At 50.5% G+C, this 17,584-nt stretch overlaps 1 protein-coding gene across 1 annotated transcript in view; it reads left to right on the top strand.

Annotated features, from left to right (window-relative positions):
- Positions 1-17,584, top strand: part of MCM3AP (minichromosome maintenance complex component 3 associated protein) — a 121,884-nt gene that overhangs the window by 58,178 nt on the left and 46,122 nt on the right. The window contains exons 13-14 of the mRNA XM_075317431.1: positions 8,882-9,033; positions 9,341-9,441. Of these exons, the coding sequence (XP_075173546.1) occupies positions 8,882-9,033; positions 9,341-9,441 (253 nt within the window). The remainder of the gene's footprint in view (positions 1-8,881; positions 9,034-9,340; positions 9,442-17,584) is intronic.

Here is a 17,584-nt window from a genome sequence, read left to right as displayed (position 1 = left end):
GCATACATCAACCACCAAGGAGGAACTCGCAGTCGGCAAGCCTTCCAGGAAGTCCGGCGGATTCTGACGTGGGTGGAAGCCACGGCCTCCACCATATCCGCAGTTCACATCCCAGGCGTGGACAACTGGGAAGCAGACTTCCTCAGTCGCCAGGGTATGGACGCAGGGGAATGGTCTCTTCACCCGGACGTGTTTCAAGAGATCTGTCGCCGCTGGGGGATGCCGGACGTCGACCTAATGGCGTCCCGGCACAACAACAAGGTCCCAGTTTTCATGGCACGGTCTCACGATCACCGAGCTCTGGTGGCAGACGCCTTAGTTCAAGATTGGTCGCAGTTCCGGCTTCCTTATGTGTTTCCACCTCTGGCTCTGTTGCCCAGAGTGCTGCGCAAGATCAGGTCCGACTGCCGCCGCGCCATCCTCGTCGCTCCAGACTGGCCAAGGAGGTCGTGGTACCCGGATCTGTGGCACCTCGCGGTAGGCCAACCGTGGGCACTACCAGACCGACCAGACTTGCTATCTCAAGGGACGTTTTTCCATCAGAATTCTGCGGCCCTGAACCTGACTGTGTGGCCATTGAGTCCTGGATCCTAGCGGGTTCAGGATTGTCTCAAGAGGTCATTGCCACCATGAGACAGGCCAGAGAACCTACCTCCGCCAAGATATACCACAGGACGTGGAAAATATTCTTGTCTTGGTGCTCTGCTCAGGGAGTCTCTCCCTGGCTATTTAGTTTGCCTACTTTTCTTTCCTTCCTGCAATCCGGGTTGGAAAAAGGTTTGTCGCTCAGCTCCCTCAAGGGGCAAGTCTCAGCGCTATCTGTATTTTTTCAGAAGCGCCTAGCACGACTTCCTCAGGTACGCACGTTCCTGCAAGGGGTCTGTCATATCGTCCCTCCTTACAAGCGGCCGTTAGAGCCCTGGGATCGGAACAGGGTTCTAATTGTTCTTCAGAAGCCGCCTTTCGAGCCTATGGGGGATGTTTCCCTTTCTCGCCTTTCACAGAAAGTGGCCTTTCTAGTAGCGGTCACGTCTCTCCGGAGAGTGTCCGAGCTAGCAGCGCTGTCATGCAAATCTCCCTTCCTGGTGATTCACCAGGACAAGGTGGTTTTGCGCCCTATTACGGAGTTTCTCCCTAAGGTGCTATCCCCGTTTCATCTTAATCAGGATATCTCCTTGCCTTCCTTGTGCCCTCATCCAGTTCATCAATGTGAAAAGGATTTGCATTTGTTGGATCTCGTGAGAGCGCTCAGGATCTACATTTCCCGCACGGCGCCCCTGCGCCGCTCGGATGCACTCTTTGTCCTTGTCGCTGGTCAATGCAAAGGGTCGCAAGCTTCCAAATCCACCCTAGCTCGGTGGATCAAGGAACCAATTCTTGAAGCCTACCGTTCTGCTGGGCTTCCGGTTCTCTCAGGGCTGAAGGCCCATTCTACCAGAGCCGTGGGTGCGTCCTGGGCATTACGACACCAGGCTACGGCTCAGCAGGTGTGCCAGGCGGCTACCTGGTCGAGTCTGCACACTTTTACCAAACACTATCAAGTGCAGACCTACGCTTCGGCGGACGCCAGCCTAGGTAGACAAGTCCTTCAGGCGGCGACGGCCCACCTGTAGGGTAGGGCTGTTTTTACGGTCCTATCACGAGGGGTTATTATACCCACCCAGGGACTGCTTTTGGACGTCCCAATTGTCTGGGTCTCCCAATTAGGAGCGACAAAGAAGAAGGGAATTTTGTTTACTTACCGTAAATTCCTTTTCTTCTAGCTCCAATTGGGAGACCCAGCACCCGCCCTGTTTGCTTAGGGATTTTTGTTTGTTCGGGTACACATGTTGTTCATGTTAAATGGTTTCGGTTCTCCGATGTTCCTTCGGATTGAATTTGTTCTTAAACCAGTTATTGGCTTTCCTCCTTCTTGCTTTGGCACTAAAACTGAGGAACCCGTGATCCCACGGGGGGTGTATAGGCAGAAGGGAAGGGGCCTTACACTTTTAAGTGTAATGCTTTGTGTGGCCTCCGGAGGCAGTAGCTATACACCCAATTGTCTGGGTCTCCCAATTGGAGCTAGAAGAAAAGGAATTTACGGTAAGTAAACAAAATTCCCTTCTTTCCAGAGATCTCCATTGTTGATTTTACCCAACTTTGCTTCAAGGCTAGTCTTTTTTATCATTGATAGGGGCTAACCTCCAAAAACAGTCTCTCCGTTTGTGGAGCATTGTTCTCCCATCACACCTCTCAGTCTCCCGGAACTGGGAGCTCCCTTTTATTTTTATTTTTTTTTTAGCTCTCACACTTGTTTATTCTATTGCTTAAGTGCTAGTGATCACCAAGTGTTGAGAGCCACCATGCCCTTGGTGATCTGCACGGTCAAGTTTTTTGGTATTACTCGCTTTCTGGGACATTTGATTTATGATGCCCCATGGTGCGGTATCCTCCAGTGCCATTAGCGAGAAAATCCAGTTTTCTCTGACGCCTCGTTGGGGGACACAGGACCTTGGGTGTTATGCTGCCTATCCATAGGAGGACACTAAGTAGATGCAAAAGCATAGCTCCTCCTCTGCAGTATACACCCCCTGGCAGGGCCAGGCAAGCTCAGTTTTAGCTTAGTGTCTGTAGGAGGCACTTCCTTTCAAGTTTTGTTATTTTTTGAGGGCGACGGTTTCCTTTTGGCACCGATCTCCCACTACCATCAACGGGCGGGAACGTGGAGTGTCGCCTCCACGTACCCCCTCCTGCGACGCTGGATCCTGGGCTGGACGACGGGTTCCACAGACACCGATTTTCCAAAGCCCAGGGTAGAGGCCTGTGCCCCTATAGCCCAATTCCTCAGCCCCTCTTTGCAGGCTCTGAGTTGGATATGGCACCAATTCCTCAGCCCCATCTTTGCAGGCTCTGAGTTGAATATGGCACCGGTGTGACCAGGCACAGCAAGCTGACTCTGCTATTTTCACTGCCTGGACTGAAGCAGTGTTTTAAGGTGAGATCCCCCCTGACTGGTTTCCTAGAAAAAGGGAGAAAAGACTCTGCAGGGAAGGCTCCCAGGACATTTACAGTATTTATTATGAGAAAGTCCCTTACTGAGTGCAAGGAGGAGAGCCCCAAGGATCCTGCACACACAGTGTTAACTTTTCTCTAGCTTGCTGGCTGGAGGAGGGGGGGAAGTCACTCCTGTTTGCAGAAAGTCCTGCAGATAATTTCCCGGTGGTAGGGGGAGGGCCCAGGGCTCAGGGACTCACGCTGTTTATTTGCTTCAGCAGAAAAGGCGGCTGATAACCACCAGTGACAAGCTGTGTGCTGACTGGAGGGAGAGGGAGGAAAACTATCAGAAGCTCCCTTCCCGCCGTTTTTTTACTACCCACAGCAGAGGGGGGCACACTGACTTCATCTTCGCGCTCTTTTAGCGCTAAGCCCCCCCCCGCGGCTGCGATAAGCCCCGCACCCCCCAGGAAAGCGTGCGAAGATCTCCATAGAGCTTAATCCTTCCTGAGGACAGGGCCATCGGCTGATTCTGGTGAGGTGCTTGCTTCACTTGTAGCTCTGCTGAGCATTACTCCCCTCCTGGCATACTCCTATTAGGAACATGCAGAATTCTAAGGGCACTAAGAGTGCTAAGGCCCACATAGTCTATTATTCAGCCTGCACTGCCTGCCACGCTGAGCTACCACGTAAACACACCTCTTCTCTCTGTGAGTCCTGTGCCCCTATAGCCCCCCAAGACCCCCCTGCCACCACCACCGCAACAGTCAGCCCAGAGCCTTGGGCTCCCAGCCCACCGGAATGGGCACAGTTTCTGTCCCAATCCATGGAAAGACTGTCACAGAACCTGGTGCTGGCTATGCAATGTCATCCTCCACTCCCTTCTGGGTCCCTGGACGGAACGCAGCCTGAGGATACCCCTATGGAGGATCCTTCTGAGGTAATCCCGGCACATGCTTCACCGGTTGCAGGGATCAGGAAAAGAGCACACGGCCGGGTGTCTCCAGCAGGGTCTCCCTCGGGAGCACACAGGGCAGGCTCTCCCACACGCTCCACGGCTTCTGAAGAGCTGGAGGAGGGAGAATGCTGTTTATACCAAGAGGATTCCTTGGTTTCAGCTTCCCCAGATGATCAAACTGCAATAGACTCCCTAATAGCAGCAATCAACCAAACTCTGCATGTGGAGGATCCCCCATCCACTACCACTGACCATGCGGTCTCCCTTAAGTAGGCAAGGAAACCCCAAAAGGTTTTCGCTGATCACCCAGAGTTTCACGATATCCTCACAAAGCAAAGGGAGAAGCCTGACAGGCGCTTCGGTAACCGAAAACTCATGGAGTCCCGGTACCCTTTTGCCTCACCTGCCCCTAAGGGCTGGGCCGATCCGCCCTCGGTCGACCCCCCGTCTCCCGCCTTACCACAAAGACGCTCCTGTCTTTACCTGATGGTTCCTCCATCAAGGACCCGACAGACAGGTGGAGCACCTCGCCCGCTCTGCTTTTGAGGCTGCGGGATCCTCCCTCTCGCCCTCCTTTGCCGCTGTGTGGGTCGCAAAGGCGATCTCTGTCTGGGCAGAATCCCTTAACACTTCGCTTGAGGAATCCCAGTTCCCTCATACCTTCACAGAGGTAACAGCTCAAATTGCCGCTGCGGCGGAGTACCTCATGCAGGCCTCCATGGACGCTGCTACCTGCGCAGCGTTTGCCGCCTCAAATACCATAAATACCATAGCCATCCGTAGAGCTCTCTGGCTCCGACAATGGCGAGCGGACTCTGCCTCCAAGAAGTCTCTCACGGGCCTTCCCCTTTTTTTCCAGACCGATTGTTTAGCGAACGGCTAGACAAGCTCATTTCTGACGCCACGGGAGGAAAGAGTACCTCCCTCCCCCAGCTGAAGTCCAGGATGTCCTTCACCAGACGTCCACAGTCCTCGTTCCGCTCCTTTCGGAACTCATTTGGTTGGTCGACATCCCGTGCTGTCCCCGCCACCAGACGCGGACTACGCAGGGACCGACCTTCTCAGTTCTCCCCGAAACCCACTTCGTCATGGCAGCCTAGACCAAAACAGTCCAGGACTAGGGAGACTCTGCCACGACGTTTTCCCCCCTCATAACTCCTTCGGTGCCCCGGAAGACACACTCATTGTAGGAGGTCGACTGCGGCTCTTTCATCACATCTGGGCTGCCGCCTCAGATGACAAATGGGTGCGAGACCTTGTGTCTTCCGGTTACCACATAGAATTTCGGACCCGACCCCCGAGGCGGTTCTTTTTCTCAAACCCCCCAAAGACTCGAAAACAACGCAAAGCTTTTTTCTCAGCAATCCACTCGCTCCAAACAGCAGGAGTGATAATACCTGTCCCAGACGACGAGAAGTTCAGGGGTTTTTATTCCAACCTCTTTGTGGTCCCCAAAAAGGATGGGTCAGTTCGACCCATCCTGGACCTCAAACACCTAAACAAACATGTGCACGTACGGAGATTCAGAATGGAGTCCCTAAGGTCCATTATTGCATCCATGGTCGAAGGGGAATTCCTCGCCTCTATAGACATCAAGGACGCGTACCTGCACATACCCATCGCCCCAGATCACCAAAAGTTCCTCCGCTTCGCAATTCAGGACTCCCACTTTCAATTCGTAGCCCTACCCTTCGGCCTTGCCACCGCACCAAGGGTCTTCACCAAAGTCATGGCGGCCGCCATGAGCATCCTTCACGCCAGGGGAGTAGTCGTTCTCCCCCTACTTGGACGACCTCCTCATCAAGGCCCCCTCCTTCCGCGACTGCTCAACCAGCGTACAGATCACTGTGGACACCCTATCCCGCTTAGGGTGGCTAGTGAATCTGGACAAATCATCCCCGATCCCATCACGATCCATCACCTTCCTGGGCATGTCCCTGGACACCCGTCGGGGCTTGATCCTTCTCCCTCAGGACAAGGCGATCGCTCTTCAACGAGCGGTACGCTGCCTTCTACGTCCTCCGTCTCGCTACATTCGATTCAGCATGAAAGTGCTCGGCAGGATGGTGGCGGCTATGGAAGCAGTACCCTTTGCTCAACTGCACCTCCGCCCACTGCAGCTAGCCCTTCTAGCGGCCTGGGACAAGAGCCCCTTCTCCCTGGACAGACATCTTAACCTGACGCCTTCAGTCAGGTACGCACTCCGCTGGTGGCTTCGGTCCTCATCCCTATCGAAGGGGAGATCTTTTCTCCCAGTGAACTGGCTGGTCCTGACCATGGACGCCAGCCTCCTAGGCTGGGGAGCAGAGACCGGCGCCACACTGCTCAAGGACATTGGACGCCCCAGGAGTCTTTCCTACCCATAAACATCCTGGAACTCTGCGCGATCTTCCTCGCGCTCAGGGCATCCTACCCTCTGCTAGCGGGTCATCAGATTCGAGTCCAATCGGACAATGCGACAGCTGTAACCTACATCAATCGCCAAGGGGTATACCTGCAGCAAGGCAGCTTATCTCGAGGCTCACAGGATCCTCAGCTGAGCCGAATCGACAGGGTCAGTGATATCAGCGGTACACATACCGGGAGTAGAGAACTGGGCAGCAGACTTCTAAGTCGCCAAGGCTTGGCCGCCGGAGTGTGCTCTCTCCACCCAGAAGTGTTCCTACACATCTGCACTCGCTGGGGTACACCAGACGTGGATCTAATGGCCTCAAGGTTGAACGCAAAGGTACCCGCGTTCATAGCCAGGTCATGCGATCCGCAGTCCATCGGCGTGGATGCTCTAGTCTGCTCCTGGCTCCACTTCCGCCTGCCTTACATTCTTCCACCCCTACTTCTGCTGCCGCCTGTAATCAGGAAAATCAAAGCAGAGGGAGTCCCGGTGATACTGATAGCACCGGACTGGCCCAGGCGCGCCTGGTACGCCGAATTAGTACAAATGCTCGTAGACATACCGTGGCGTCTTCCAGACATCCCAGACTTGCTGACCCAAGGGCCCATTTCCCATCAGAACTCCAGAGCCCTGAAGCTGACGGCATGGCCATTGAGACCTGGGTATTAACAAGAGCAGGATTCTCCCCCGCGGTTATCTCCACCATGATCAGCGTCCGAAAGCCTGTTTCATCCCGCATTTACCACCGTACGTGGAAAATCTTCTTTTCATGGTGCAGGGAAACTAACGTCCAGCCTCTGCCTCTGGCCATCCCCAGAATTCTCGATTTTCTGCAGGTTGGCTCTCAGTTCCGTTAAAGGGCAGGTTTCAGCGCTCTCAATCTTCTACCAATGTCGCCTGGCTCAAAAAACGCAGGTCAAGACCTTCCTCCAGGGCGTTTCCCATCTAGTTCCCCCGTACAAATGGCCGCTGGAACCATGGGACCTCAATCTTGTTCTGGACGGTCTCCAGAGGTCCCCCTTTGAAACTCTTAAGGAATCCTCCCTTGCTTTTCTGTCCTGGAAGGTAACGTCCCTGGTGGCAATTACGTCCATCAGACGGGTTTTGGAGCTAGCAGCACTCTCTTGCCGCGAGCCTTTTCTGATTTTTCACCAGGACAAGGTGGTTCTGCACCCCCTTCCGGATTTTCTTCCAAAGGTTCCTACCCCGTTTCATTTGAACGAGGACATTGTTCTGCCTTCCTTTTGTCCACACCCAGTTCATAGGGTGGAAAGGTCTTTGCATTCGTTAGACCTCTCAGATATTACATATCCATAGCCCCTTTTAGGAAAACGGAGTCTTTGTTCGTCATTCCTGAGGGGCCTAAAAAGGGACAGGCATCTTCAAAGGCGACTCTGGCTTGCTGGATTCGCTCTGCGATCCAGGAAGTCTACCGCTTGCAACTCAAGCCCATTCCTAGTGGGCTACGGGCTCATTCCACGCGAGCAGTTGGCGCTTCGTGAGCCATTCGGCATCAGGCTTCAGTGGAACAGGTGTGTAAGGCTGCGACCTGGTCTAGCCTGCATACGTTTTCAAAGCATTACAGAGTCCATGCCCAGGTTTCAGCTGAGGGAAATCTGGGTAGGACAATTCTGCAAACGGCAGTAGAGCACCTTCTCTCAGTAGGTGCTGCAGGCTGTCTGGGACTGGTTCCTAGTCCTTGGGTTGCGTTGCCTTATTTTTATTTTTCCCACCCATGGACTGCTTTAGGACGTCCCATGGTCCTGTGTCCCCCCAATGAGGCGTCAGAGAAAAACGGATTTTTGTGTACTCACCGTAAAATCGTTTTCTCTTAGCCATCATTGGGGGACACAGCACCTGCCCTGTTGGGCCTTGGTTCTCTCAGTACCTTATTTGCTTATGACTCTTTTTTTTCTCATGTTCCTCTGTTGAGGTAAGTTTTTACTGGCTTTTTCTCCTACTGCTTGTGTACTAAAACTGAGCTTGCCTGGCCCGGCCAGGGGGTGTATACTGCAGAGGAGGAGCTATGCTTTTGCATCTACTTAGTGTCCTCCTATAGATAGGCAGCATAACACCCATGGTCCTGTGTCCCCCAATGATGGCTAAGAGAAAACGATTTTACGGTGAGTACACAAAAATCCGTTTTTTGTAAATGAATGTAAAATCTTTTTCTTGTTACTTACATTGCAGGACACAGATCCCACACTATTTTTTTTTTCCACTTTTCCATTGTCCGTTCTATTTGCCTATGGGCATTGTTCTCTTTCCTGAGTTCTGGTTCCTGGTTGCTAGATTTTTTTTTTTTTTTATTCTTTCATTTCTTATTGCTTTTGGCTGCCTTGTGCCTGAGGAGGGGGTATAGCCCTCCAGGCAAAGGCCAAATCTTTTTTTCTACCTAGTGTTGACCTCCTAGTGGTAGTGCCTATTGGTGCAGTCTCCTCTAGAAAGGGACTTTATGGCACATAAAAAATCCAATTATTTGTATGTTATTAGATCTAGATTTTTCGTGACTCCTGATTTTAGTTTCGATCTTCATTAACTTGCTTGTATATTAACAGAAAAACCTGCTCTTGAAGAAACGAAACGTCCTGCTGTACTTCCAATGCCCGATGCCAAGGAGTCCAGTTCTGTGCCTGCTCAAGTTGTGTTTCAGCCCATCCTGCCCCCTGAGCCACCACCATCTCCTCCCAAGCCAAAATTCAGTGAAGAGGTACTAAAAAATACCATCATATACTGGTGGATAATTTCACATTTGTAACATGGCGGATTAGGATGTCAGAAAAATGTGGTCTTGTTTAGGCAACCCTACTTTCAAAAGAAATTTGATGGCTCCAAACATTTATTTAAAACCACATTCACACAAACCTGAGATTTCTTGGGCCTTTCGCAACCACCAATTACCGACATTACTGCATCCGTGTGCAGGTCCATTCGCTTGGAACCAATAAATATTCATTTTGACTATGTGCTTATACACCTAAACAGACTTTTGAAACAATATCTTTTGTTTTATGCAGGATGTGGCTTATGTCCTGGACGATGTTTTGGAGGATGCCATGAAAGAATTGAGTGCTCCTGTCATCCAAAGTGTGTCAGAATACATCTCAGCTGCACTTGGGTAGATCTATTTCTTGTCCTTAATGCTTTATAGGGTATCTCTCAGGAGCACGCAAAGGAACATTAGCAAATTTTGTTTACTAGATGATATTGTCAAATACATTCTAAGTAGAGTACAAAAATGCCTTAAAAGTCTGATTGGTTGTCTTTTACAATCAGGATGTAACCCTTATTTCTCTCTCACCTTATTGGGGGACACATGACCATGGGTATATGCTGCTGATGCCAGGAGGTTGACACTAGGCAAACTTAAGAAAAAAAGTTAGCTCCTCCTCCGCAGTATATACCCTGTGACTGACCAGGAAGTAAGCCAGTTTTTTGCTTAGTGTCCTAGGAGGTGGACATTGGCCTGTTTTCGGGCCCTTTTGATTTTTCTGTTTTTTTTCCCAGTTCGGGCGCGTTTTTTAGCCCACTAATCTCTCTTCTGTTCTATTCTCAAAAATGGGCGACAGGGTGTGCCACACTCCTGCTCTCCCCTATGCTGGAAGAGGGTTACAGGGTGGCTCCGCCGCCAGGTCTCCCCTCTTCCTAAATGACCAGACGAAGACTCTCTGCGTCACCCTGGTGCTCAGAGCCCCCCATATTTACGTCCGCCCAGGCTCCCCCTCGTCATGATTCTAGACAAGTGGCACCGAGAGTGGCGACATTCGGCAGTTCCAGGACCTGGATTAAGCCTGCTGTCTGCCTATTTGCTGCATGATGCAGCTGAGCTGAAGTCTGCGTCCCTCCAGGTTCTTACCCAGCCGGCGCGGCTTCCAACGGACGCTCTGGACAAAGGCAGGGAGCATCATCCTCTCCAGGCAGGTCCTGTTCAGCGTTGGAGCGGCGGGGGAGAAGGTCTCTCTGCTTCAGCTGCTCTGTATGAAGCCCCGCCGCCGCATGGTGGGGGCCGCTCTCTCTCTTCATAACACTGGGAGCCTCGTGCATACAGGCAGATATCCAGTCTCTATCTGCCCCCACAGCTCTGCAGGAGGATATACCTGTTTTCCGGCTCTGAAACACTCAGGCTGCGGATACGCCCACGACAGCAGCGCCATCCTAGGGAAATCACCATTCTGCACGGTGGACACAGCCAGCAGCTTTCTGCTCCAGGGTCTGGACGGGGTAAGCTCTCCTTGCTCAGGAGGCTTGGTCCTGCGGGCTCCAGCTATTTACTGAAATAATACTGAAGGGCAGCCCCTCTCCGCACTAGGAGACTCTCTAACTTCCATAGAAGTTAAAGGGAACTAGCAGATTACTGCATCGCTTTGCATTATGTCTAATTCAAAAGCCCAGAAGACCCAGGCTCCTCTTATAGTGCATTACTCAGCTTGCATGTCCTGCAATCAGAATTTCTCCTCAGGCAGTCACCCCCTCCGTGTCAGGACTGCGATGCCCCAGTCGTGGTGGCATCCCAGGACTCCACTGCTGATGAGGACTCTTGCGTCCCCCACGAGTGAGCTGCCTTTCTCTCACAATCGGTAGCTGACCCAACCAAAGTCTCCCAGTCTCTGGTTTCGGTCTTACAGCACCTACCAGCTCTCCAACCTCCCTCGGGGAACCAGGACGACCCTGCTCCGCAGTCTACCTTGGAGGACCAGAACGACCCTGAACCCCAGGCTCAGGATAGGGTCCCCACTAGGATCCAGAAGAAATCCTCTAAACGGGTCTACACATGCAGCCCATCCACATCACACGATGACTCCGAGTACGATTCTGCGCCAGAGTCTGCCTACGATGATACGTCTCCAGAGTCGGAGGCGTCCAATATCCGGGTGATGGTCGACAGTTTAGTCTCGGATGTTCACCAGACTCTATCGGTAGAAGAAGATACGCCTGCGGCGGTTTCAAAAACGGTTTCCTTAAAAAAAAAAACCTAAGTGAGCCCCAAGATATTTTTCTAATAATCACAACTTTACCGCTATTCTGGTCAAGCAGAGAGCTCACCCAGAAAAAACGATTTTCAAGAAAGTGACGTCTTTCCCTTTTCTATCGGTTATGTCCGGAAATAGTGAAGGATTGGGCAGAGTCCCCTGCTGTCGATCCTCCTGTGTCTTGACTGGCCAAGCACACGGTACTCTCCATTCCTTTTTAGAGTTTCATAGTTACGTAGATTGAAAAAAGACCTAGGTCCATCTAGTTCAACGTTCCTCCACCTATTCTACATTTTGCCCCTAAGTCACTTATAACCAACAATGTTGTGTGTACTGCGGAGATCATCCAGCCCTTTTTTAAAAGCTGTCATAGTATCTGCCATTACTACCTCTTGTGGTAGAGCAGTCAGACTGTGGAATGTCCTAACTGCCTGACAGTGCCTCTCTCAAAGAACTCACCGACCGCACCATTGAGCCTCTGGCGCGATCTATGTTTGAGACGGCGGGTTCCTCCCTCTGCTCCTCATTTGCCGCAGTGTGGGTTGCCAAGGCTCTTGCTGTCTGGAGTAAGAGTTTACGGAGAGTCCTCCGTTCAGAAGGTCTGCCTTCCGAATTGATTGAGCTGACCAACCAAATATCCATGGCTGCCAAATACTTTATATACGCTTCACTAGACTCTGCAAATTATGCCGCCATTGTGGCCAGCAATTCGGTGGTAATCTGTCGGATTCTCTGGCTTGAAGCCTGGTGTGCAGATAATGCATCTAAGAAATCCCTAACTGGGTTACCCTTTCAGGGGTTTCACCTTTCGGCAAAACACTTGAGAGAATCATTGCTGATGCAACAGTGGGTAAGAGCACCTCTCTACCACAACAGCGCCCAAAGCGCGCACCTCGCAAGAGATTCCCCTGGTGTTTCAGCTGTTTCGGAACTTTACCTCTCAGCCACTTGCAAAATCTGAACGATCCTTCCAGCGCAGCGAGCAAAAGCCTGGACCCTCCAAGACTAACATGACCTGCTCTCTCGTCCTAGGCAGTCCAGGTCCGGTCTCCATTTCTTCTCAGCATGACGTCGGGCATCCCCGACCACGTAGGAGGGCGACTGCTCCTCTTCCAGGACGTCTGGCTTTCCTACATAGACGACGCTTGGGTGCGAGAACTCGTATCCACCCGTGCAAAATCGAGTTCACCTTTCTCTCTACGAGACGTTTCCTGCAATCACGCATTCCCAAATCCGCAGTCTAGAATTGGGCCTTGTCTCAGGCTATCGCGGTACTTGGCGACGCAGGCATCATCGTACCAGTTCCCACCAAACAACGTTACACAGGTTTTTATTCAAACCTTTTCGTGGTTCCCAAAAAGGACAGCTCGGCCCGTCCTATTTTAGACCTCAAGAGGCTAAAAAGGGCAGTGCGGACTCGCCCCTTTTACATGGAATTGCTAAGATCTGTGGCTGCGTCCATGGAACCGGGAGAATTCCTGGCCTCCATCGATATACAAGATGCCTACTTGCACATTCCAATCTGCAAAGCTCACCAGAGTTTCCTTTGGTTCGCAAATGGGGAGGAGCACTTCCAATTTACGGCTCTCCCCTTTGGCCTAGCCACGGCGCCTCAAGTCTTTACCAAGGTCATGGTGTCCGTCATGACCGTGCTTCGTCCCAGAGGTATTGTAGTCATCCCTTATCTGGACGACCTCTTCATAAAGGGACAGTCATTTCTTGCCTGCTCAGAGAGTGGACACTCTCTCGAGGTTGGGCTGGCTCTTCAAAGACCAAAAGTTTTCTCCAGTTCCATCTCAACGTCTTGTCTTTTTGGGCATGGTCCTAGACACTTCTCGAGCCCGGATGTTTCTATTGGTAGAGAAATGGACTTCCCTGAGACAGGGCATTCGGCCCTTCAGCGCAAGTGCCGCCTACCTCTGCGGTTCGGGCTGAAAATTTTAGGGAAGATGGTGGCGGCGTCCCATTTGCTCAGTTTCTTCGTCTTCGTCCTCTTCAGCTGGCTCTCTTTCGGCGTGGGACAGGAAACTGGCATCCCTGGATCGCCCAGTTCTTCTTTCCCAGAGGGTGATTCACTCCCTACTCTGGTGGACCCACAACTCTTCGCTCTCCCAAGGGAGATCCTTCCAATTCACTGGCAAGTAGTCACAACAGATGCCAGCCTGATCGATTGGGGAGCCGTGTTCCATCAACACATGGTTCAGGGTCGCTGGTCTTTCATGGAATGCACTTTCCCGATCAACGTTCTGGAGTTAAGAGCCATTTTTCTGGCCCTGCAAAGGTTCCTTCCGCTTCTCTCGGGTCGGGTTTCCCTGTTCCGATTCAATCCAACAACGCCACTGCAGTGGCATACATAAATCATGAAGGAGGGACCAGCAGCTTAGCAGCAATGAAGGAAGTCACCAAGATCCTTCGTTGGGCAGAGACTCACGCCTCTGCTATCTCCGAGGTTCACATCCCATGAGTAGCGGACTTCCTAAGCGACAAGGTCTGGCTGCTGGAGAATGGTCCCTGCACGACAAAGTGTTCCATCAGACCTGTCACAGGTGGGGTCCTCTGGACGTGGACCACATGGCATCTAGCGAGAACGCCAAGGTCTTCCCCTTCATGGCCCGATTTCGCGACCCACACGCAATAGGTTCAGACGCCCTGGTCCTGCTGTGGTCGCTGTTTTGTTTCCCTTACATATTCCCTCCGCTCCCCCTCATTCCGAGAGTGATGAAGAAGGTCAAGGCGGAGGGAGTCTCGGTGATACTAGTAGCTCCACATTGGCCCAGGAGGGCCTGGTACTCGGAATGTGTACATTAACTAGGCGACACTCCCTGGCAGCTTCCCGACCGCCCAGATCTTCTGTCGCAGGGCTGATTTGCCACCAGAATTCCGCACGGCTGCGTTTGACAGCGTTGCTCTTGAATCCTGGATTCTAGCCAGAACAGGTCTACCCCACCAGGTCATTTCCACTATGATAAATCCTAGAAAGCCCTCCTCGGCTCGCATTTATCATAGAACCTGGAGATCGTTTCTTTCGTGGTGCGAACAGCATGGAAATATTGTCCAATATCCTGACCTTTTTGCAGGTGTGACTTGATTCGGGCCTAGCCCTCAGTACCCTCAAGGGACAGGTCTCCGCCCTTTAGTTTTTTTCCCAGAAGCAGCTATCTGCTCGATTGCATATTCGTACCTTTCTTCAGGGGTATCCCATCTTTTTCCCCCCTATCGTCAACCGCTGAATCCATGGGACCTTAATCTGGTTTTAGGAGTCCTCCAGCAATTGCCTTTTAAACCACTGCGAGAAATCTCGCTCTCTTGACTTTCATGGAAAGTTGCGTTTTTAGTGGCTATCACATCAGTGAGGCGAGTTTCGGAATTGGCGGCCCTCTCCTGCCGGGCTCCCTACCTGGTTTTTCACCAGGACAAGGTTGTTCTCCGGCCCTCACCGTCCTTCCTCCAAAGGTTGTTTCTCCCTTTCATCTAATTCGTCCTGCCTTCATTCTGCCCTGCTCCGGTTCATTCATTTGAGAAGTCCCTGCATAATCTGGATCTTGTCAGAGCTCCGAGTATATCTCTCGGACCATGCCGTTTCGTAAATCAGACTCACTCTTTGTACTTCCAGAGGGGCACAAGAAGGGTGCTTCAGCCTCAAAACCCACGATTGGACGTTGGATTAAATCAGCTATTCGAGAGGCGTACAGGGTCAAAGGCGTCAGCCTCCCGGTAAGGGTGAAGGCTCATTCCACCCGAGCGCTGGGAGCTTCTTGGGCTGTTCGCCATCAAGCTTCGGCGGTTCAACTTTGCCAAGCCGCTATCTGGCCCAGCGTCCACACGTTCAACAGGCTCTACAGAGTACATACGCAGGCGTGTACGGATGCTGCCCTGGGGGAGACAGGTTTTGCAGGCGGCCGTGACTCACCTCTGACTCAGAGGGACCCCTGTTTTCAGTTACTACCTTTATAGTTAATGGTCAGTTGGTTTATCTGACCTTACCTGTTGTTAATGGTTTTGTTCCCACCCAGGGACTGCTTTGGGACGTCCCATGGTCCTGTGTCCCCCAATAAGGCGAGAGAGAAAGGAAGATTTTTGTGTTCTCACCGTAAAATCTTTTTCTCTGAGCCTTCATTTGGGGACACAGCACCCGTTCTGTTTTGGATTAGAATTTTTCTCATTCCTTGCGTAATCTACAGCTACAGCTCCTACTACTACTTTTACACTAAACTGGCTTAGTTCCCGGTCAGTCACAGGTTGTACACTGAGGAGGAGCTAACTTTTTTTCTTTAGTTTGCCTAGTGTCAACCTCCTGGCAACAGTAGCATATACACCCATGGTGCAGTAAGTTTTGCCACATTCGAGTCTTTAAGGAAAATTTTTGACAAATGACTATTAGGGTATGTGAACACGATCGGGACCTGCTGCATCCTGGACGTGACAGGTCCTGACCTGCGGGGCTGCGAGTTTCCTCCGCAGGAGACTGTAGCTGGTTGTGCTCACGATCAGGGTTTGGGGCGCTGCGGTCTCTCTCTTCTGTTTTCTCTGTGGAGAACGCTTGCGACTCCACAGCAAAGAAGTAACATGCTTGTGGCTTGGAGAGCTACACTGCAGGTCAGGTTACGCTATGGGCTGTACACACCGTGGGCATGAGATTCCTAGAAATCCCATACACTGTACTTGTGCTGTACGTTGCAGTGTTTTGGTCGCAGCTGAAACATGCTGCATCCAAAACGCTGTGAACACTGATCGTAGACACGCAGCTTAAGGCCATTCTGCAGTTTAAAAGCGTTATTTTTCATAGAATATTTTCTGAAATTCTTCTTCCAATAGTGTATGTAAGCAATGAGTTATACTCCAGCAGTATCCAGCAATGCAAATAATTGGTGTGTGTGTATATGTGTGTTTGTAAGTACCCTTATTAAAACACAAAAACCCCCACTGTTACCAAAGTAGTAAAGGGTTAAATTACAATAAACACAATTTGCCAAAGCAACTAGAGGTACCCTAAATCAAACCATTAAAACTTAATGTTTAATCTATACTTAATTATAATAATGAGCTTGCTTACTATTCGCCCTGAGTACTATGTAATGATTGGACGATTCTGATATGACATCACTACCAAACCTTTAAAAAGGGTGGCGCGTTTCTTTCGGTTTAGCCCCCCTGATAAAGCCAGACATGGTGAAACATTTTGGCGAAGCTAGTAGCTGAAACCTTTAACAACCTGCTTAACAACCAATTTAGGGAGTCACCAGTAAGCCAATAGGAGTCACAGGTCCGCGGCCTGTTACCTCACATGAGATAGGAATGTCAGTAAGATCCCTCTTCCAGCAATGTTTTAAAATACCTAGTCACTATTATAATTAAGAATAGATTAAACGTTAAGTTTTAATAGTTTGATTAAGGGTACCTCTAGTTGTAAGTACCCTTATTGGCTTAGCATTGCAAGTAGTGTCTCTAATTAAGGCTGACAATTTGGGTCAGTGTGTGTATATGTGTATGTAAATATACAGCTCTAGCAAAAAAATTAAGAGACCACTGCAAAATTTCAGTTTTTCAGATTTTTCTCATTATAGGTATATTTTTGAGTAAAATGTAAATTGATTTTTTATTCTATAAGCTACTGACAACATGTCTCCGAATTTCCAAGCAATAACTTTTATATTTATTTTCTGAAAATGAGAAATAATCAAAATAACAAAAAATGCATTGCTTTTCAGACATCAAATAATACAAAGAAAACAAGTTTATAATCATTTAGAAACAACAATACTAATGTTTTAACTCAGGAAGAGTTCAGAAATTAATATTTTGTGGACTAACCATGATTTTTAATCACAGCTTCCATGCGTCTTGGCATGCTTTCCACCTGTCTTCCACACTGTTTGTGGGTGACCTCATGCCACTCCTGGTGCAAAAATGTAAGCAGTTCTTCTTTGATGGCTTGTGACTATCCATCTTCCTCTTGATTACATTCCAGAGGTTTTCAATGGGGTTCAGGTCTGGAGATTGGGCTGGCCATGACAGGGTTTTAATGTGGTGGTCCTTCATCCACACATTGATTGTCCTAGCTGTGTGGCATGGCACATTGTCCTGCTGAAAAAAACAGTCCTCAGAGTTGGGGAACATCGGCTGAGCAGAAGGAAGCAACTGTTTTTAGAGGGTAACCTTGTATGCGGCTTGATTCATACGTCCTTCGCAAAGTTTATTCTGACCAATTGGAGCATAGTGTCCTGGAGTAAGGTAATCTTCTTTGATGAGTCTAGTTTTCAGCTTTGCCCAACACCTGGTAGTCTAATGGTT

The sequence above is a fragment of the Anomaloglossus baeobatrachus genome, chromosome 7 (genome assembly GCF_048569485.1).
Source record: "Anomaloglossus baeobatrachus isolate aAnoBae1 chromosome 7, aAnoBae1.hap1, whole genome shotgun sequence".
In the NCBI taxonomy this organism is placed as follows: Eukaryota; Metazoa; Chordata; class Amphibia; order Anura; family Aromobatidae; genus Anomaloglossus; species Anomaloglossus baeobatrachus.
The sequence above is the reverse complement of the archived record's forward strand: the minus strand, read 5'-3'. Positions and strand labels throughout refer to the sequence as shown.